We start from the raw sequence: 24,168 nt of genomic DNA, 5'->3' as shown, positions 1-24,168 counted from the left end.
TTTCGCGATTTCACTCTATCGCGGATTTTAAATGTAAGCATATCTAAATATATATCATGGATTTTTCGCTGGTTCGCTGCTTTCTGCGGACAATTGGTCTTTTAATTTAGGTTACATGCTTCCTCAGTTTGATTGCCCAGTTGATTTCATACAAGGGATGCTATTGGCGGTTGGCTTAAAAGCTACCCAATCAGAGCATGTATTACATATTAACTAAAACTCCTTTAATGCTATAAGATATGCTTCCCGCGTGGCGCTTGTTTGCTTCTCTCTATCTTTCTCACTCTCTGCCTGGCGGAGGGGTGTGAGCAGAGGGCTGTTTGCACAGAGGACACGGACGCTCTTCTACAAAATGCCGCTTTATCGCGTGCTTCTGTATACTTAAAAGCATGTATTGATTTTTTGATTGTTTGCTTTTCTTTGCGAGCGCTCTCTCTGACATTTTCTACTCCTGACGGCGCTCCTTTAAAGATAAGATCTATTTGCTTTCTTTTAATTGTGAGAAAGAACTGTCATCTCTGTCTTGTAATGGAGCACAGTTTAAACGTTTGACTAAAGGGTATTATTTTATGTCTAGAGGGCTCTAATAATGTTAACAGTGTGGGAGAGTTTATAAGGGCTTAAAATATATAAAAATAACTACACAAACATATGGTTTCTACTGGATTTTTCGTCTATCGGGGGTTCTGGAGCAACCCCGATCGAGGAGGGATTACTGTGTATATATGTATATATATATATATATATATATATATATATATATATATATATATACCCGCGTATCGCAGCAGAGAAGTAGTGTGTTAAAGTTGTTATGAAAAAGAAAAGGGAACATTTTAAAAATAACGTAACATGATTGTCAATATACAGTAATTGTTTTGGGAGTGTTATTGAGTGTTGCTGTCATCAAGGATTTGATTATCATTATTTCTTTCAATCAGGTTCGTATTTGTAGGATGTGTTGTGTTCAAGTTACATTCCGTGTCTGTCAATCGTTGTAAAGATAACAGGTTTCATTCATCGATTCATTTGTTACTGCATAAATAAACAGCTCGTCTTCTTCTTTATCTGAGACCTGACACACTGCATGCACGGGTTTTTTTTACACTGTCTTCCTTTAGCGGGACATTGACTTTTTCCACCGTGTGCTTGGTTTCCGCAGTAGCTGCACTTATGAATATGCTTGTATGTATCAGACGCTTCATATTGTTTTGCTGCCTTTTCAATTGTGTAATTCGGTTTTTGTTCAGCGCTATTTGTTTGGAACTGTTGCTTTTTGTCTGTGCACTGCATCAGTTCACACGAGCCGCGCGGTGTACATGCATCGAAGTTTCCCAGCTATGCTGGTGCCATGTTGTGCTATGTCCACGGCTGTATTTAATGTTAGCTAAGACACTTAAAACTTTCTCTCGCAGTTTCGCTGAGTTTGTGCCAAACACCACCCTGACCATCTCATCTTCCTCTTCATAAGCATAGTCCTTCACCCGTGAATATTTAGCGGCAGTGTTTCTATTGGATTGCCGCTGACGGACGGCCTTATATGGGCAGGCACTAAATTACAAACACCAGCGGCAGCCTGTCTATGGACTTAATTTAAACTTTAGGTATGCACTGTGCTTTGTTTCTGAAGTAGCAGCACTCATGAATATGATTGTATATGTCACTCGCTCGCTTCTTATTGCTTCGCTGCCTTCTCAATTATATAATGCATGTTTTCTTCAGCGCTTTTTGAAACTCTTCCTGGTTTTCTACGTACTGCATGATTACGTGGGAGGCGTGATGATGTCACACGAAACTCCGCCCCCACGACTTTCGAGCTCAACTCCATTACAGTAAAATGGAGAAAAACAGCTTCCAGTTATGACCATTACGCGTAGAATTTCGAAATGAAACCTGCACAACTTTTGTAAGGAAGCAGTAAGGAATGAACCTGCCAAATTTCAGCCTCCCACCCACACGAGAAGTTGGAGAATTAGTGATGAGTGAGTGAGTGAGTGAGTCAGTGAGGGCTTTGCCTTTTATTAGTATGGATAACTTATGGACTTAACGTATTTACTCCTGTACCACGCGCCCTCGTGTAAGACACGCACGCTAATTTTACAAAGAAAATTGGGAAAAAATCTTTTGCCCCGTGTACAACACGCATTGTGATTGTATAGGAAGCGAGTGAGGTTGAAGTAAGACACAGACATAAATAACTGTAATGGAGAATAATTATGTCTCGTTTAATTCTTTCTGCACATGATACAGTATATTGTACTAACTGTAAGCAGTACCCCTACAGCAGAACGTTCAGTGTTTGTCACACCATGCTGCGACAGGTGGGAATGAAAAATAGCCCTGTGAAATGAGTAAAGAAAGAACCGTATAGAGACAATCGGTAAAGGACTGTAACGGCAAGTGGAAAATTACTGTGCTCACCAGAATATTCCAGTTTAATCATCATCTTCCGATTCGCTGCTGGATTCGCCACCGCTACTGACGTCCCATATGGTGTCGTCTTCACTTCCATCGATGCTGTTGGATATGCTGCACTTTTTGAAGCTTTTCACAATCAAATCCTCTGGAATAAGCTTCCAAGCAGCGATGATCCAGCCACACATCCGCACCACTCTTGGGGCTTTCATTTTGCCAGTTGGCGTTGTTTCGTGTACCGCTGTTGCAGCCCAATCGGTGTACATTCTAGATACATGAGCCTTAAATGGTCGATTAATGCAGACATCTAGAGGTTGGAGGAGCGAAGTCATGCCTCCAGGAATTACCACTCGATCTGTTTTCCCATCTTTCAGATTTTCTTTAACACCTTTAGTTAAATGGCCACGAAAGCTGTCCATGACTAACATGTTTGGCATTTTCAGGAGACACGGCCGACGTTGCCACACACATTTCAGCCAATCGATTACAAGATCGTTATCCATCCAACCCTTTTGTTGAGCTCTGACAATGACCCCAGGAGGAAACTTCTAATTTTTCGGCAAGGTCTTCCTTTTAAATATTACATACGGCGGTAGTTTCTTTCCATCTGCAAGAATTGTCAACATCACGGTACACCGCTGTTTCTCTCTCCCTCCCGTGCGTACCGGAACACACTTGTCTCCGACTGCATTAACAGTAGTGTTTGAGGGGTTCTCAAAATAAACTGGCGTTTGATCAACATTACCGACTTGCCCCATTAAATACATTTTCTGCTGCCTCAACTGAATAACGTACTTTTGGAAAGCTAGTAGCTTTTCTTCATATGCATCTGGTAGACGCTGCAAAATGCAAGACGAAAGATTTTCTTTCTTCTGTCGCCAATCTCGAACACATGACTCTGGAACACGCGACCTGCTGCCCGATTTCCTATCTTCTCTGCTTCCAAAATCACTTTTAGTTTCTCTCCCGCCGTGAAGGACAGTAAACGCTTGCTGCTATCCATGCTGAATGACAACGCCAAACTACCGTATTCCTCGTGTATGACACGCACCATTTCCTCGTGTATGACGCGCACCTGATTTTCTAATGCTCATTTTCAGGAAAAAATGTGCGCGTGGTATAGAAGTAAATACAGTATTTGTTTTGAATTCTTCGTATGTGTGGATTTCTTGGGTTGCTACGACATCTGGTGAAAATTAAATGTCATAAGCCCCATTAGAAATACACAGCTCAAGTCTGTTCATCTGGGTGTGAGGTGCACACACATGCATTTCATCTGTGTTCCATGTCTACATAGATCTGGGTAAATGTAGGATGACAGGAAAGGTGAAGCAAGAAATGTTAAACACGTAGCTAAAACAGAAACTTTTTTCATGTTATAGTATGAACATCTGCATTTTGACATGAAGTGTATGTAAATAGTGTGAAGACTAAAGTCCAAATATTGAATAAATACATCCACAAAAGGTACAAGTATAACAAAACAAGTGTGCTTTTATTTAAGTATATAACCTAAGAAAAAGAATGTGGGTTAGGGTACAATGCTGATATGACCAATTCTCTCAGTCACGTTCCCGCTCTCCCCCGATCTGAAACTGCTGTTTTCAAATAAAGATGTGCCATAACAGAGGTGAACTCAGATGTGGATGAGGGTTCTACATAGGAAAAAGAGAACAGAAGCCCTCCCCACAAGAAACGTCCACTCACACAGCTGCACCAGGCATAAATGTTGAAGACGGCACCATATGGATACAGAAACAGGTAGGGCGTCATCCTGCCAGTGAATCTTCCAAACACGTCCTTCAATGAAACAGCAGGGCCTACAAAGCTCGCCAAGGTATCATGAAAACTTCTGTTTGCGATTATACTTCTTGATTATCTTTATATGAAAAATATTTATATGTTACTTATATAAATGCCACACTGAATGTTGTTTACCTATATTTATTTACTTATCTTCCTACAGTTTAAAGTCACAAGTAGACTGCAAAGCCTCCTGTGTTTGATTGACATAGGGATGCTGACAAAGTATATGTGCAATGCCACTCCTTATTAAGGAAAAGATCAGTTACGTAAAGTGGGACGGCAGCTTCCACTTGCAGCTACAGACACTTCAGAATGCGAGCAACTCTCTGGCAGTGCCATGCTGACGGTGTATGTGCCCAAACAAAAAAGTCTGATTGTATTCTCAGTACCATAGCTCGTGTACATGAACTTTGTCAGCATGCCTCAAATCAAATGTATGTTTTTATTCTATAATAGTAACAATAACACCAGCTCACTACTCAAAACGGTAAATATAGGAAGGACCCAGGATCGAACCCACAATTTCTTGATTATGACTTAGCAGTTCTTACCGCTGTACTACCCAAGTGTTTGTATCAGCATCATACCCTAACCCAATTTCTTTGTGTATATATTCTTGAATAAAAGCACAATTGCTTTGTTATAGTTGTACCTTTTGTGCAAGTGTTTATTTGATATTTGGACTTCAGTCTTAACACATTATACACTTCATGTCAAAATTTTGTCATTAGTACTAGAACATGAAAAATGTTTCTGTTTTGGCTATGTGTTCAACATTTCTTGCCTCACATTTTCTGTCATCCAGCATTTACTCAGATCACTGTAGACACAGAACGCACATGAAATGCATGTGTTCCAAATAATGATATATTAATTATCCTATACAAATCCAGGCACCTCACACCCCAGATGAACAGACTTGAGCTGGTAGCACTTTTTGTTGGACTTGAGCTGTGGCGCTGGTGGGAATGGGGTAAGAGGCTGCTTGTGCTGATTGACACATTTGCAAAATGTAAAATGCTAATGGAGAAGTGCAAAGGATTTTAAGGTGGCCCAGGATTACTTTTTTTGCAGGCTTTAGGGATTCTAGTGTTAACTAGGTCAGTTATACAAAATAGCCACACAGTTTAAAGCCATTAGAGAAAAAGCATAAAATTCACATGCAGCAGGTGAACATCCTTAGTGAGTTAAGTGATAATAACTAACAAATGTAAGAAAAAAAATTAAGCAGTATTTGGAAACATATGCAAAACATTTTTGTAAATACACTAATTCTATCATTACCTGTAAGGTTTGCATTTTTTCAAATCTGACCAACAGCCTAAATTAACATTAAAAAATTGCTTACGTGTAATTTGTGCCAGCATTATTAACAATTGCTACTATTTTACAGCCAAGTCAACTTATTGAAGTCTAGATCATTATAGTAACAAAATGAAATGGGCTTGAAGCTTAGGTCAAATACAATTTTATTTATATAATTTGGCTTGTTTCAGGAATGTCATGAGTTCTTTATCCCTGGTCAATCTTAATTCGTTCAAAACTGTATTGACACACAACTACTCCAAAGAAGCCCTTTTCATTAAATTAAACTAAAAATGTAGTATTTTTACCTGTTACTGCTTCACTGAAATAAGCGAATAATATGGTGATTTTGTAGTTTAGTGACTTAATTTTAAATACTGAGAATCTATTTCCTAATTAAATATTTAAGATAAATTTTTAATGGGCAGTTACCTTGTGTACTGTACCAAAAGATATTTAAGAACAAACCCACAAAATGTTTGCAAAGAACATTTGTTTAAAAATTGTTTACAGCTGTCTTTTTATGTCAACTATAAATAGGTGTCATCAAAAAGTATTCCTATATTATTGAATGAATCTAAACTTTCATAATTTGAAACCTGCTTTACTTACCCAATCAATATGTTAAAAATATACTTCTTACTATTGTCTATTTAACTATGGGGATTGGAGTACATTCTTAGATAGATAGATGAAAGACACTATTATTTCAAGTGTAGCAGGCAAGTCGAAATGATGTTTTGTTCATTTATTTATAACCACAACTTACATGTGCAGTATTGTTGTTCTGACTAGAGCGTGATCTTCGCCTTGAAGTGATGCCGATATTTTCACCTTTCAGCAAAGAGTAAACAACATCATCCAGAAATGTCATCTGTACCATAGAAGGATCAACATTCTGTGGTTCTAGTACCTTTAAAAATAATGAAATGTTTAATTAAATGTGTGAGATTAAAAATTTTACTAAACATGAACCTACTTATCAATTTACCAATAAAAACATAACTGAGTAAAAACAGGTCAAATTCCATTATAGCAAATACCGAAGTAATGAAATTTTGAAAATAAATACAGTACTTTTTGTTGGCCCAAACAAACGTTCATACAACATCACGTTAAATAAATTTCATTAAAATAAAATGTATAACATTTTCTCGACCAAAACTGGCCACCGAAGATAACGCACTTCAACAAATACTTACACGCCTACACTTTTCAGCAAGTCTTGAGAACCCTGCAACATGTTGCCTCTTTCTTGTTAGACCAAAAGAGAATGACAGAATGTTGCAAAATTTCTGCTCTTGGGCAGTTTCAGCAAGGGTCAGGAGGATGTAGGCGCAACATAATTTACATAGCCAAATTCTGAGCCAGTGCTCCACCTAGCGTCCGTGTGGGTAGTTGTGTCATGTGCAGATACCGTACTGGTAATGTTTCATAGCAGTTCTCAAAGCTTTCATTGAGATGAACAAAAACAGTGAGAAACAGTATCAGTTTACACTGAAAAAAAAATTAGCAATCCAGAAAAAAGTTGATTCCATAATTAGGAAAAATTATGTAGCAAAATCTTCATCTCAAGTCTCATTTTCATTCTATATTTTCATACCTGTACTTCTATTTTAAAAAGTTACATCTAATGTCTCATTTTCATTCACCTGTATTTCTATTTTTTTTTTTTTAAGTTACATCTAAAGTCCATTTTCATTCTGTATTCATACCTGTATTTCTATAAAAAAAAAAAAAAAGATTGTCAAATAAAACGTTTTTGCAGTTTAAGAAGCGCTGTTTTTTTTTATACAAGTATTGTCCAGCTAGGGTCATGGAGTTACATGAGAAACAGGAAGGTCCCGAGTCCAGATTTTCAAGGAAAATACATGTACTTTATTACTGTATAGAGAAGGCATGTACAGTGTTAAAAAAAATGTCTTTCAAAATAAGAGCTGTTGTAAGCTTCATCCTGCAGAGTAAAACCAATTACTTCATCCTTGGTTTACTGTTTACCAGGAGCAGCACAGCAGCTATGGAGCTGTCCTTGTGCCACTGCTGTTTAAGATGGAAAATCACCAGCAATTCCAGTCAGATTAATGAATCTCCCTCTTTATTCAATTTAATCATAACAAAATACTTTTATTGTCCCATGAGTTTCATTATAACGTGAATCCACCTGTATTTGCTTCATTTTATGACCTAACAGTAATGGAAACAGATGAATACTTGCTGATATAAGGATAGATAATTTCTTTCTAAAGTATTTAAAATATAAATGCATATTTAACATCATACCTGGTCATTCATCACAATCATAGTGCGGGTGAAGAGATCGTGATGAGTGATGATACCAGTAAACCACTGAGTAGCTGAGTCTTGTCGATATACTCTGACACGGTAGCCATTTAAAGAATAGGGACCTATAACAAAAACATGCAGAAATAATTCAGATTTATTCTGCTATATTTAAAAAGAAATAGAAAAATTAAAAAAAGGATGAAAACAATATGAAATAGACAATATGCACAAATTATTTGAATTTAAAAACACAAAAAATTCATAGTGTAAAATTTTTATTGAAGAGCTTTTTCTGAAAGTACACACAATGTAAATAGTCATTAAAGGCATATTCCACCCAAAAAAGGATTTTTTTTTTTAATCTGCTACTCACCTTGTGCTGTTTGTAATGATGACCGAGAAAACGTTTTTCTCTCACAACAGACATAATGTTCCCAACACCATGGGCTTCAAAGGCGGCCAATATTGAATAACAGCAAACAGAAGGTTCAATAAAAACCTCTAATGTTACTCATGTCACATATTCCACATCATGTATCAAGCCTTATACTCACAACATCCCAAACACATGTATTTTTAATAGTGTATTATTAAATAAACCACTCCAGCGAAACCTCACGTACGAATGGATAATTTGAAAACACAACAATAACATTTTCTTGTTCAACAAAATGGTGTGCATAACAGATCAACATTTTTGGGTGGATTAGTAATTAGTGAAAATATATGTATAATACTGTATATTGCTTCTCAAGAAAGTATATTTATGACATTTTAGTGGCATGCACAACATCCAGCTGATTTGTTCTTAGAATAGTAGAATGGTCAACAAACTAAAAGTAAAATTTTAATAGCACAGTACAATTAAAATGTTGAGACATGAACAACTCCTACTGTGCATATAAAGGATGACTGGATATACATGACGTGTGGATTACGCCACACAAGTAACCAAGATTCAAATATAAACAGGGAATTGCAAGCTTTAGTGAATTGTGCTGAAAAATGTGTAAAAAAAAAAAAAAGTATAAAAACTGATGGTGGTGAAAATCAACATTTAGACAACAGTTATTAAACTGTAATGAAATATAAAAACATTATCAAACCTACTTATTCCACTTGAGGGTTGGAGCCTATCCAAACAGCTTTGAAATCAGATGAAGATAGAGAACCAGCCCAATAACTCACTCGGCTCCAATTTAGAAAATGCCAATTAACTCAATACTTGTGGCTTTGACAATATTGGAGAAAAACAAGAGTACCCAGAGAAAAAAAAACAGTGCAGATAGGACACATAAACTACACATAGACAATCCTGGGCACAAGAATCGAATGCAGGATGCTGGATACATGAAACAGCAGCACTAACCACTGCAACCTCCAAATCACCCGGTAATGAAACAAGTGATTTTCAATGTGCTTTAAATTGAGAAACCTTCTGTTTGTTCATTTTCATTGTGTTCAAACTAAGAATGGTAGCAATTTGTAAACAAGCACTGATTAATTATCAGTTTCAAACAAATAATGTTATTAATTATTTGATTAATTCTAATTTGCATTCAGAAATTTAAATGACTGGACAGACTGCAACGGCTGAAATAGACCAACTTACTGTTACATATGAAAAAGACACAAGGGAAGTATTTAAGCTATGTATAATTTAATTTTACATCCAAAAAAAGAACAGACTTTCTTAGCAAAAATAAAAGTTCGGTATACATAACTTGGTTTGGGAGCATTTGATGTAATGTGCTGAAATAATTAGTGCCATATTGATTTTTTTTTTTTTAGTCCCAAAGATGACTGACTAATCTGGCTGACTTTTCAAATAAAGATGATCTTAGTTATCAAGTAAAAACCTCTAGCACACTCAAAGTAGGCAGCCAATTTCACAACTTGTATAAAAATGTTGATAGACGAAATAATCAATTTTACTGAGGACATTTTTTTTTTGTTTTTACACTATTATTGCAAAAAAGACAGACACATATAAACTATCTTTGCTTTCACGTCTGAGTTTATACAATTATTACAAAAGCTGATTATTGTATACTAATATTAGAAAAATTAGAAATAAAATTTAGTTTTGAAAAAGTACATTTTGGAACATATTAGAAAGTAAGTTAAACAGTTTTAGTCCAACATGCACACTTGAACTGTAGGTGCCGTTTTCTATGATTTATTAATATTTCTAGTTTTTTGCTTGCAGTTAATGGGTATGGCATTTTCCAGTTCTAATTCATTCTCTAGGAAAAACAACCAAGGCCATCACATCAATCATTAAGCAGAAGGTTTTATACTAATAGTAATTGTTTGTTCAGTACTTAAGGGTAGTATTCCATGGTGGTGCCTTTTTTAAAATAATGGTGGTTAGTTTGACCAGTGTATTCGTTTGTATATTCTTAGTGAAAAGTCAAGCAAAATTACACCTTTTATTGGTTAACTAAAATGATTACAATATGCAAGCTTTCGAGGCAACTCCGGCCCCTTCTTCAGGCAAGATGTAACGATATTTGTTTGTATATTCTTTAAATTAAGACTTTTAGAAATCCTCAGTGTGCAGTGACTTCCAGTGTGCAGTGACTTCCTAAAAATATGTGTCAAGGGTTTTTATATATTTACTAATCTCCTTAAGTACTCAAGGACAACTATTTTCTGGTCCTGATGATTTATTGATTTCAGCTTCTTTAATTTAAGCAGTACTTCACCCTCTACATTTTCCAAATCACTCATTACCTCCTTTGTAGTCTCTGTTACCAAAGAAAGCTACCTTGCCAGTTCTGCTCCTCAGCCTGGTATCTAACTCTTTATATCTGGGTTGTAGAAACAAGAGACTGCTCTTATGTACAGTATGTAATTTGTTCCAACACAGACAATGACAACTGGTTCAACCCCTGCTCTGGCCAAGGGATTATCCACCCTTCCAGGGTCTTTCACCTGTGTATCCAGCAGGCAATACAGTACATTGTGCAAGACTTTGTCTCTGGTGCAGACCTGCACTTCAATCCCCCTAATAGGCGAGTCTCCCACTATCACAATGTCTCTCTTTCTGGGAACTTCTTTTGAGGTGCCCCATTGTGGTGCCTTATACCTCCCTAACAATTCAGTGTTTCTATAGTCATCATCCAGCTCCCCGAGGACCTGAAAACGGTTTGACATTTCTAATTTTAAGGTTTGTGCCACTGGGACAGTATGCATCCTTTGCCTTGCACTTGGACTGTGGTCCAATTATCTCTATATGTCTGGTCTGGAGTCTCTTCTCACACCACTATGTCCATAAAGGACACCTGCTTCAGGTCTGCCAATTATCTACTACAATTCAGGGCATTCGACTCCTCCTCCTCTTACCCCTGCACCACCAAATCAGATATCTGTGAGACTGACGCATTTTCCACTATCAAAGACACAAACACACATATGCAATAAAAGATTTTTTCTTTGGTTTAATTCTTGAATAAAAGTACACTTGTTTTGTTATACCTTTAGTGAAAGTGTTTATTTAATATTTGGACTTCACTCTTCACATATTACACACTTCACATCAACATTCTATTATTACAATAATAAAATAATAAATAAATAATAAATAAATAAATAATAAAACATTTTCTTTTTTACTTAAGTGTTAAACATTTCTTTACTCGCAAGAAAAGGCATTCTTCATTTATACTGATCAATGCAGACACGTAACACACATCAAATATATGTATTTCAAATAATGATATATTATTTTCCTATACAATTCCAGACACCTCACTCCCAGATACACAGACTTCAACTGTGAGAATTTTGTGCACAACTTCAGCTGCCCCGGTGAGGGATGAAACACCAGACTGCCTTACTGCGGCCAGCTGACACATTTGCAAAACAAAGACACAATCAGTGTACGATTAACGCAGAGATGAGGAGGTGCAAGTAAAATGAAGGTGGTTGACATTATGAATATTTTCACAGGCTTCAGGGATTCAAGTGTTAAAAATTTGTCTGTAAAAGTCTTATTGATATAGTTTGGTCTTGATAATAAGGTATCAATTGTAGCTTACTAATGAGATTAACAGAAACAACAGTTAAGGAAAACTGGTCTTACCTACTAAAAACATTAAGATCACCAGTTAAAGTATTACTGAGATCAAACTGTGCAACACAATTTACACAAAACACACACAGAGTTTTAGAATGAAAGCATTTTAAACAGACACTTACCCTAAATGTAAACCAGATATGAATCCAAAGGGAATAAAATACTAAATTCTACTGAGGAAACTTTACGTTATGTAACAGAATAGCTAGTCAGTCCAGAACATCTGGCTACAGAGCAGCACAGTTAAATGTTACAACACTTCCTCCAATGCTGAAAGCCCTCTGAGAAGGGCTGTTTGAGGGAGGGATGTAAAGTTACTTTTTTGCAAGTTTCCCCAAACTGGGGAAATGTAGTTTTGTTTTTCACCACTCAAGTAGATTTACATCATTGCCCACCTCTGGTATCATCAAATAGCTCTTGATCTCTTTTTCAATGGCAGTGTGCAGAGATACACTTTCTCTGAATGCCTGTGTTTTATTTTTTTATTTTTTTTTTTTAAACAGCTGGCAAAAGACTTTTTTTTCCTTTTCATTCAACAGTAGTCAGTTCAGATGCAAACATCAGTTTGAAGAGAAGGATTGGGATTTACAGGCAGGCACAGCATCTCTGTTCCACTTCATCATTGATTTAAAATTGTTTATACGCAAGTTGGGGTGGGATGGAGCGTGGCAAGGAGACTGGCATCTATGAGAGTGTTTTAAATAATGAATGAAAAAGAAAAGTGCTTTGGAACCAAGAACTCCCAACCAAGACATCTTGCAAAGTAAAACGTGCCCATCAGACAAATGCTTCTGACAGAAACAAAAATAGTTTGCTCTAATATTTTTTTTTTTTTGGCTAGGCACCTATAGGGCTCTGCACTTCTGGTGGGTTGACCATGCAAGTCCATGCATTCACTTTACACACATTTTACACATGCGCAGTAGTTTATCCTGTTAGGTTACTTGAAACGGTGAATGTGTGGACTCTCGAGGCATGTTTCTGATTGCAAAATGAGTGATATACTTAATAAATTCAGTTCACACATCATTAAAACAACAAGATATTATTGTAGATGAAACAATCGCACATTCCAAGTAAGCATTATTAAGAAATATTACAAATTAAATAATAATTTAAATAATGAACAGTAATTTGTGTTTTTTAAGAGAGAAGCCTAAAAAATCTCTGTACTGAATTGGCTACTGGTGTATGCAAGAGAATTGTTGCAAGTTTTTCCTTCACCTTGAAAAAGAGAAGGGATTTGACAGCAGCACAGAAAGAGCTCAATCTGCCTTCCCATCAGCTCATAACAAAACCTCTACAGGATCAAAGGCAGCCATGATCCAGAGGGTGCGGGAACAAGAGTGGGTCATCACCCAAGTTCTCTTATCTGACAAGAAAACTAGACAACATGCCCCCCACCTGGCAGGACTTTGTTGTTCTGATGTTTACAGATATGCTCTCAGCTCTGTCCTTTGTCACAGACTCTTATATTTAGCCTATGTTACACCTTTTTCAAACCAGCATCTTGGCTCACCAGTAGGAGGACACACAGTTTACTATGTATTATCTGAGGAAGAAGTCTGATGACTCTGCCACCCATCAACTATTAGACATTGCTTTTTTCATGCATCCACAGATCATAAGATCTTACTTTCCTGAGGGAAAGTATGAAGGTATCAAACATACAGTTGTGACTGAAGTGGAGGCCCTTCAACATGATGAGACCAACACTTAGTCTGGCTTAGCTGTGGGGCCTCCAGAAGCAGATGAAGCAACTCCACTGGCAGCCATAAGAGAGAAGCAAAGCATGGGTAGTATCTATTTTTTAAAGGCAACATCTTTGTTCACACTGTCTCACAGAGATAAAACTTAAGATGAACTTTCAACTTAGCAGCCATTATTGACAGCGAGACAAACCCACTTGCATGGTTGAAAGAACATGAACCAATCTTTCCAACTCTCAGCCACCATACAAAGAAATATCTCTGCATAGAGGCCACTAGTTCACCCTCAAAAAGGGTATTTAACATAGGAGGCAATACAGTGAGCCACGAGAAGCAACTGATAGACTTGTATTACTTGCACAAAATTTGTGAAGTCACTTGAATGCTTGTTCTTTCCTTTATTTGTTTACAAACTATAGCTTAAAAATAAAAAATGTTTCAATATGCTCTTGAAGTAGTTACAGCACCTACTCCAACACTACCCAAGTACAGTCAGAAAATTGGTGTTCTTGCATTAATGTTTATATATGTTTCTTGTGATAATGTGTATATTTTGTTTATGCCTGTGCTGATATAAAGTAAATCATATAAAGTTATTACTGTGCAATTAGATAAAATAACTAAATATAAGAATATAACTGTGACTTCTTTTTGAATAAATCAGGATATGAAAAATTATTGATGCATATCGTATATCAACACTTGGTCCAAAAATATTGTGATTTTAATGTTTAGCCATATCGCCAAGGCCTAATTCAAATGTTCTTTATACAGCTCAATTTCTTCCAACTAAGGAATCACCGTCACTTTAAACTAGTGATCATGACAACACTGGTTATTTACTTACATACCATTTCCAAAACTACTTTTTAAGATTTCGGCCTCACAACTAACCTCTCCTGGCAGAGGCTAGTTTCAATTACAAGCAACTTTCTGAACCATTTTCTAAACATTCAGTTACCTTTGCTACTGTGCAGGTGGTAAAAAATGTAAGAACATTCTAAAGAGAAATAGTTTAAAAATTCCCACACACCTCCTTAATGGAAACCATAAAACAGTAATAATAATAATAATAATAATAATACATTTATATAGCAACTTTCCCATATTTAAACAGCAGGGAATATGTAACATTTGGTATAACTATTTCTGCATAGAATACTAAACTGATAAATACAGGAGATACAAAGCATTTAATATAGTAAAAGACTAAATTAAATACTAAAAGAAAAGCCTGAACAAATAATTTGTGATACAACACTCACACACAAATTATCCTGAACATCTGGACAGTGGGGTAAACCGAAAGAAGGGGCATAATGTAAGGTTCAGTTAAAAGCCTTCCTGAACAAGTGAGTTTTAAGTTGTTTTTTAAAGGAATGTATTGAGTCAGCTGATCTAATTTAGACAGCTCATTCCAAAGTCTGGGTGCTATACAGCTGAAGGCCCTGTCACCCATAGAATACAGGTTATTGTGGGGCACAACAAGATTGACAGATTCAGTGAACCCTAGTGGGCGAATAGGAACATAATGATAGAGAGGGTCACTGATGTAGTCAAGTGCAAGGCCATTTAAAGCTCTGTAAGTTAATAAAAGAATTTTATAGGTTAATAATTGAATTTCATATTTAATTCTGTAGGACAAAGGATGCCAGTGAAGGTGAGGCAGGATGGGTGTTATCTGCTCTCTGCTGCTGGTTTGTATAAGAACTCTTGCAGCAGAGTTTTGAATCAGCCGGAGCTGTGATATACGATTAGAAGGGACATATTCCAGTAGGGATTTACATCGATGCGGGATGTGAAAGAAGCATAGACAAGTTTCACAGCATTAGAAAAGGACAGGAATGAGCGAACATAGGATATGTTAAGGAGGTGAAAGAAAGAAAGATTCTTAATGTGGTTTATGTTGGCGGAATAAGAAAGGGAGGAATCAAAGATGACACCAAGATTTCTTCCATTAGAAGAAAGTCTGATGAGGTTTTAACGATTTAAGGAAAAAAATTAACTCATACAGCAGTAACCGAAAAAACACAGGACTTGCTTTACTTCCACCCACATGGATAACATCAGGATGTCAGTCTCAGTCTCCAATGAATATTGCATGTTGCAGTAACAATGCTCAGTTTTGCAGTTTTCAGAGAGTTATAAATAAAAAGCATTCATCAAGCAATAGCAATTCTAGCTTAAAACAATTGATTTTTTCTTATCCTTCACCTAAATGCCACCAGACAACAGGTACTGTCTTAGCCTTTATGTCTTATAAAGACGCAACAATCCAGCAGAGTGCTTACACCTACATCACATATCATAAAACTGTTTATTAAATACAAAACAAAAACAATCACTGTTTGATCAGTCAGTACAAATCTAGATAAAACCATGAACTTTTGCCTGCACGATTTCACCAGTGATGTATCAACTACAAAGAGTGACAGTAAATACAAAGAATAAAAAGATTGGGAAAAGAAAACATTAAATACAAATAAAATGGCATAATCACTGAACAGTTACTCTAGAGTCTCAAATAATCTCATAATTACAGTATACAATGCCTAAAGTATTGGGAGCTCATTGTTCGGCAGATGATAGCTGCAGCTGAAATCTCCCAGCACCATGGCTTTTCTATACTGTACTCATTTTGCATTGCAGTGTACTTTCTATCCACAAGATGGAGCAGAGAGCTAGGAAACAAATCTTGTTCATGCAATTTGTTTTCATGTTCAGAAATAGTGCTGCAAAGATTAACATGCTGAACTCTGCAACCAGTGTTGCCTTAAAATAATTGAGACAAAAAAAAAAAAAAAGAGAATCTGATAAAAAAAAAAACTCCTCTCTCATTTTTCATATTTTTACCTCCCTTTTAAAAAAAAATCCTTTGTCACCATTTTCTTTTCTTGGACATTTTGATTTGTCATTAACCACTGGCATTTAAATGAACCTCCAAGTCTACAGCTGCTGTTGCCATTCCTGTACCTTTCACTACTCCAAGCCTTTACCTTTTTCTAACTAATATAAACTAAGAAAGCACTACTCCTTCATGAATCCAAACATCAGAAGGTGTGAGAAATTCATCTCTGTGACTTTTTGTATTTCCTCACCAAGACTTTAAAACCTCTAGAAACGTTTATGACAGAAGCAACAACTAGTCAAGAAGCATACAGCTGTGCTCAGTGACATCATGAAGTGGAGTGGATATAAGTCGCATGCCTGGTCACAGTCTAGATGGAGTGTTTAAGTTATCTCCCTACATCTATGGGTTTTTCTTGGGAAATTTTTCTATTTCTCCCAAATCCAAAAATGCATATAATTTAGTTAAGACTGGTGATTCTAAACTTTCCCTGTACGAAATTCCACAGGTTTGTGTGTATGTTTTGTAATGGACTGACAAGGTTGCTTTCCAACCTTGTGGTTCATATAATCTAGACAGGCAGAGCTGGTTTGTGAATGTTATGTTGTGTCTGGTTTAACTTGTATTTACTGGGCAGTCCAGAAATAAGCAATATGGCATATCTATAGTTGCTAAGGATAAACTAAATTTGCCTCCAAGTAAGCTTATATGGTAGTAAGCAAGGGTGGATGAACTGATGAAAAGTGGATCACATTAAATAAAATAACTTGTAAAGTCTTTTAAGCAAGAATAATTAAAGATGCAAAGGCCAACATTGTCTTGTTTGAGATGGAATACAATAAAGTAGCCAATACTGCAGTTTAAATAACACTATGTAAAATGCAATTGGCATGTGAAGGGTGAAGAATATATGATTAGATTAGGTGTTTTCTCTAGACAGCACCAAACCAAAAAAAAAACACTGCATTAAAGCAACAATTCTGAGAACATTCTTAACTGGTCTTTATCATTTTCAGAACAAAATCGATTTTTAACAAGTGTAGACCCCAAAATGAATTAACACATACACTGTTGGTGTGTGCATAGGTGTTATCAAAAATGCATGTTTCCTGAAAATTCATCCAGGAGTGATATGTTATTTACATTACCAGGATAGTGAAAGGAGCTAAGTATATCACATTAACCAAAAGAGTTTGTTTCTGAAGATGATCCTCCACTAGATTTATACCAATTCAGAAATGGCACTTTTATTTGGCAGTAAATTAGAAATCAGAATTCTGAAAATCAGCAATACTGATTATATAAATTACTACTAGTTTATAAAAAAACAAAAAGAAAAAAACATTGTTTTTCTCTAGTCAAACCTCCGTTCCCCACAATGAAAAAATCAAACTGTATTAAATATCACAATTACACCAATTGGACACTTATTAGGTACATCTGACCCTTTCAAGGCATTGACTACTAAATCAGGTAATAAGAATAAACTCAAAACTTCAATCGTGGGTCTCTCACCAGCATTCAGACTCAGCTTAGAAGAGCAGGGTCCTTTGAAAAAGCAGCAACAGCAGCAGCACACATAACCGAAAGATACAGAGGGAAATGAACCAGAATGCAAAACAGGCTAAGGGCATGAGCACACCATCCACCAATGCCCACTGCCATACTAGCCAATGTTCAGTCATTGGAGAACAAGCTGGACACCATCAGAGTAAGGATAAAGTTGCAGCAACACCGATGCAACATCGTTTGTCTCACAGAGACATGGCTGACTTTGATAGTACCAAATCATGTGATTCAACCTGCTATTAGTTTACTGTATGGACAAAACAAAGTAGTCTGGCAAACCTGAAAGTGGCGCCGTGGGTCTCATAGTCAACAACAACTTGTGCAACAGGTTTTCATTCTGATGACAACTGAGTGTCTCATATGGTTCCATCTTGGCAGTGCCTGTGTCTGCTTGAGGAATGTAACAGTCTTATCACACTACTTACTACTCGCCCAATCTGCAGTTCTAGGCAATCTAATACAGCCCACTTTATTTTCCTTGGGAGTTTACTTAGGTCTTTGTCACAGCTGTGTATATTCCATTTCAAACAGACACAAGCAGTGCCCTCATTGAACTGTATGAGAAACTCATTCACCACCAGAATTAAAACTTGGACTCTGCCCACATAGTGGCTGGCGATTTTAACAAGAATAATTTCAAAATGGTAATGGCAAACTTTTATCAGCATATTACATGTTCTACCAGAGCGGACAGGACACTTGACCATTGCTATACTTCATATAAAGACGGCAGTTAGGCAAAAAAAGCTGCCACTGTTTGGCAAATCTGGCCACACCACCATCTTTCTTATGTCCAGATGCAAGCAAAAGTTAAAGCAGGAGGCTTCAATCATGTGTGAGGTTGCACATTGGACAGACCAATCATAGGCAATTCTCAAGAATGCACTGAATTTTGCTAACTGGGATATATTCAGGCATATCAATGTGTTTACAGAAACTGAATTCTTATGTTGGATTTCTAATAAATGAAATCGCACCAAAATTCAACATCAGGACTTATCCAAACCAGAAATCCTGGGAGAAGAAAACCACTTGTGATGCACTAAATGCTTGCATCACTGCATACAACTCAGGGCTCATATCTAGCAATATGACTAATTACAAAGCCACCTCGTACAATCTACAGAGAACCAGAAAATTCACTAAGCAACAATATGGGAAGACAATGAAAGGTCAATTTGAACAGATTGATCTTAGTCACATGCCAAGGTCTGCGGACAAAAATTAACTATAAAGTCCCTACTCCCAGCACGGTAAGTACAGACACCTCTTTGGCAGATTAATTTAATAATTTCTATGTATGCTTTGATGTGAATTCCGATAATGCCAGCCAGCAGTCTAACATATCTGCTGCGTGAGAACCGCTCAATGAGGAAACAGCGCTCAATTTGACAGAACAGGAGTAGGGAGAGCTTTCAGGAAAATGAACACCGGGAATGCAGCAACTCCCACACAGTCCCACATGGAATTCCAGGATGTGTTTTCAAGAGTGGTACTGATCTGCTTGCACCAGTGTTTAAAATATTTAATCTCTCCTGAACCCAGTCTGTCATGACAACATGCTTCAAAAGATCCACTATTATCCCTGTAGTTAAGAACGCTTATCCAGCCTGTATGAATGACTAGTTAAGTTGCACTATTATCTGTAGTAATGAAATGTTTTGAGAGGCTGGTCAAAAATTACATATGCACCGCTCTGCCGAAATAACTGGGTCCATTACAGCTGGCATATTGCTCCAGTAGATCTACAGAGTATTGTCATCAGCTTGATCTTCAATACAGTACTCCACCAACTAGACAACAAAAGGTGTAACGTCGTTTGAATGATGCAATGCATTTATTGACTAAAGTGCTGCATTTACCACAACATGCACATCACCAGGATCATGAGCCTGTATCTAAGGACTTCACTGTGCAGCTGGAATTTTAACTTCCTGACAGGCAAACCCCAGCTGGTTTCAGTGGATGGCTTCACTTCATCATCCCTCACTCTCAACACAGGCTGTATTCTGAGTCCACTACTGTACTTTAACTACACATACGATTGCACAGGAGTCAAAAATCATTGTCAAGTTTGCTGATGATAAAGCTGTGGTTGGCCAGCTATCTAAAAGCAATGGGCTCACTTGCCTGGATGAAATGTGAGTCTGTCACACTGGTGTGTATTCCTGAATGTCAGCAAAACAAAGGAGGCGATTGTGGATTTTGGAAGAAAAGAACAGAGGCCCACCTACCTCTCAGTATTAACAGCTTGATGCATCTGAAACTGTCCACCCTCTCATTTTCGACATCACAACAGACCTGACCCAAGCTCAGCAACACCTTGGCAAAGAAGGCATGGCAATGTCTTTACCACTTCAGAAGCCTTAAGAGATTTCAGCTTGCCCTCCAAGACACTAAAGAACTTCTATGCATCCAGCATTGATAGCACTCAGACAAGAAATATCGCCTGGTTTGAAAACAGAATGCAGCAGGACCGCAAAGCTCTGTAAAGAGTAGTGTGGTCAACTGAACAAATTACTGGGCATGCACTGTCTAACTTCCAGGACATCTGTACGAAGCAACATTGGACCAGGACAAAGAAAATTATTCAGGATAGCCACCCCAACAACAGCCTCTTTTCTGTGCTGCAGTCAGGTGAACACAATCACTGCTTAACACTAGAATTACCAGAGCCTACGAAAAAACTCATAGATTTGCCCCACCTTAAATTGCTTCATACTTCTCCGTCAGCGTCTTTTTGTCTGTAAATGTGTGGATAAGCAGCAAACAGCCTGCTATCACATCCCCCCACCACCACACAGTTTTCTCAGCTCAAGTCTGTTTACCTGCGTGTCAGTTGCTTGGAGATGTATAGAGTGAGAAGTCAATCAAAATGACACCTTTTATAAATACTATGACACATAGACACACTATAACAAAGGTGAACTCAGATCATAACGACTGTTCTACATCGGAGCAAGAATGCACGTCACACTGCCATCGCTGTAATTTGTATATGTACATGGGAAGCTCTGCACTCTACTTGTGACTTTATGCTGTAGGAAGTAAGTAAATAAATAAAAGTAAATAAAATTCGATCTGGCTTTTATGTAAGCAACATACAAATGTTAATGTTTTGGGAACATGCCCCCTCCTTATATACACCGTCCTATGTAAGAGCCAGATTGAATGATATTTACTTATTTACCTTTATTTATTTACTTCCTACAGCATGAAGTCACAAGTAGAGTGCAGAGCTTCCCATGTACATATACAAAGTACAGAGATGGCAAAAGTGCATTCTTGCTCCGATGTAGAACCGTTGTTATGATCTGAGCCGACCTCTGTTATAGCGCGTCTATGTGAAAACAGCAGTGTCTAATGCGGGGTGTGGGGGGTTGGGATGGGATCGTGAACTCAGCTGAGAGAATAAAACTGAAAAAAAAAAAAACACAAAGCTAACCTTTACAAGTATCATAAATTACACCGGCTGTTACAGACTGAAATCAAACGTATGTTTTTATTCTAAAATAGTAAGAATACGAGCAGCTCACTTATCAAAATAGACTGGTCCGGGATCGAACCCGTGAAGTTTTGATTACCAGTCAACAGTTGATATCGTTGTGCCACCAAAGCATTCGTAGCAAATGTGTGTCAATGTTGCACTCTAGCGCGGGTTCTTTTTCTGCAGTTATATTTTTGAATAAAAGCATATTTGTTCTGTTATATTTGTACGTTTTGTGAAAGTATTTCTTTGATATTTGGAATTCAGGCTTCACACATATTATACACTTCATGTCTACATTCTGTCAATTATTACTAAAACATGAAAAACGTTTCTGTTTTAACGATGTGTTTACATAGATCGTTGTAAACACAGAACACAGATGAAATGTAAGTGTTCCAAATAATGATATAGTATTTACAGTATAAAAAGGTGTCACTTTGCTTGACTTCTCACTCTATACAACTCTAAGCAACTGACATGCAGGTAAACAGACTTGAGCTGAGAAAACTGTGTTGTGGTCGGGGGGATGTGATATAGCAGGCTGCTTGCTTGTTTATCCACACATTTACAGAACAAAATATGCTGATGGAGAAGTGCGAAGCGATTTAAGGTGGAACAGATGAACAATTTTTTTCGTAGGCTCTGGTAATTCTAGTGTTAAATGTTGAAATATAAAGTGTCTAGAATTACATGCTGTCCTATTGAAAACTCTCTAACATTAAGTTATTACGTTATTTAGTTATTTACTATTTATCACATATTTAGAATTCTATTAATGATTTCTGAATATTTAAAAAGTCATGTGCTGTTACTGTTCCTTTATATTCTTCTTAAAGACACAGTAATTGAACTCAAACACCTAAGCACTTCACTAAATGTTGTTCTGTATGTGACAAATACAATTTTATTTGACCCCTTCACTTTTTCATATTTTGCTATGTTGTAGTCTTATGCTAAAATTGTTTAAATTAAATTTTCTTGCTCATTAAGAAACATTCAACACCCAATAATGATACATTTCAGAACATTTTGCAAATTTATTAAAAATAAAAATAAATATTACATTAATACCAAAGTACTCAGATCATTTACTATAAAACTTGAAAATTGGATCATTACATTGATCATTATTGAGATGTTTCTACGCCTTGTTTAGAGTCCACCTTGTAAATTCAACTGATTGGACATCATTAGCAGAGACACACACCTATCTATATAAGGTTCCACAGTTGACAATGTTTATCAGAGCAAAAATTAAGCCAATTTTCAGCAGAGCTTAAAGACAGGATTGTTTCCAGGCACAGAACTAGGGAAGGCTACAATACATTTATGCAGCATTAAAGATTCCCAAGTGACCGGAGGTCTCCATAATTCTCAAATGTATCAAATCTGGAACAACCACAATTCTTCCTAAAGCCGAATCTGAGAAACTATAGGGAGAAAGGCCTTGATAAGAACAGTGACCAATAACACAATGATCAATGTGGCTGAGCTCCAAAGACCATGTGTGGAGATGGGAGAAACTTCCAGAAGTCCAGCCAACACTGTAACACTTCACCGATATGGGCTTTGGTAAGTATGGATAAAGGGAATCCTCTCCTCAAACATAAACCACCACTTGGACTTTGCACATAAAGGAGTTTTTGACTATGAGAAACAATTTTCTCTGGTCTGATAATACCGGAAATTAAGTGTTTGGTCCCAATTCTAAACGTCATGCCTGTAGAAAACCAGGCACTGATCATCAATATCATTCCAACGGTGAAGCAGGATGGAGCCAACATCATGCTGTAGGGTTGTTTTTACAGCAGCAGGGACTGGCAGACTAATCAGGGTCAAGGAACAGCAGAACACAGCAAAATTCAGAGATAATTTAAAACCTGATCCAAAGCACTATGGACATCACACTGGGCTGAAGGTTCACCTTCCAACAGGATAATGACTCTAACAACAAAGCAAAAACAACACAGGAGTAGCTTGGGGACAGGTCTGTGAATGAGGCCAAACTTGAACCTAATCGAACATCTCCGGACAGACCTGAAAAAAATCTGTCCAATGAGGATCTCCATCTAATCAGACAGAGCTTGAGAGCATCGTCAGAAAAGAGATGATCACCTATGTACAAAGTAAAGGGTCTAAATACTTGTGTCAATTTGATATTTCAGTTTATTTTATAAATGTGCAAACACGCTAAAATCATTTTAAGTTAATCTCCCACCCCCTTCCATCAGAATGACATTGCTAAATCAAGATTCTAGAAATAAGGCTGCAACATAACAGAATATGAAAAAAGTGAAGAAGTCTGAATACTTTCTGAATGCACTGTAGCTGCACAGCAGAATATATTCGAATATGATCCTATGAAATCTATTAGCTGCATGTCTTTGAGGTGCCTAATCAAACAAAGGAAATCTTGAAAACTCCTAGGCAGTATCATAAGAGCTTGAAAAAAATCAGCATTATGCTACATACTGCTATAGCTAAGAAGTTTAATAAAAAAAAAAAAAAACTTGGCAAAAAGCTGTCTGTTTGGTCTTTCCTGTCTTTTCTCCCTTCCAGTTTAATTTGGAAAATGGAAAAATCACTCCACACCAATCATTCTTATCAGTAAGTCAAACAGAAGAGTTGTACGACAAAGACGGCTATCCAGTGACAACAGCAG

At 36.9% G+C, this 24,168-nt stretch overlaps 1 protein-coding gene across 3 annotated transcripts in view; it reads right to left on the bottom strand.

Annotated features, from left to right (window-relative positions):
* Positions 1-24,168, bottom strand: part of jmjd1cb (jumonji domain containing 1Cb) — a 354,346-nt gene that overhangs the window by 78,915 nt on the left and 251,263 nt on the right. For all 3 annotated transcript variants that reach the window (XM_039771144.1, XM_039771154.1, XM_039771164.1), the window contains 2 exons: positions 7,807-7,931; positions 6,296-6,439 (listed from right to left, as the gene is read on the bottom strand). In XM_039771144.1, the coding sequence (XP_039627078.1) occupies positions 6,296-6,439; positions 7,807-7,931 (269 nt within the window). The remainder of the gene's footprint in view (positions 1-6,295; positions 6,440-7,806; positions 7,932-24,168) is intronic.

This window comes from Polypterus senegalus, chromosome 1 (assembly GCF_016835505.1).
Source record: "Polypterus senegalus isolate Bchr_013 chromosome 1, ASM1683550v1, whole genome shotgun sequence".
In the NCBI taxonomy this organism is placed as follows: Eukaryota; Metazoa; Chordata; class Cladistia; order Polypteriformes; family Polypteridae; genus Polypterus; species Polypterus senegalus.
The sequence above is the reverse complement of the archived record's forward strand: the minus strand, read 5'-3'. Positions and strand labels throughout refer to the sequence as shown.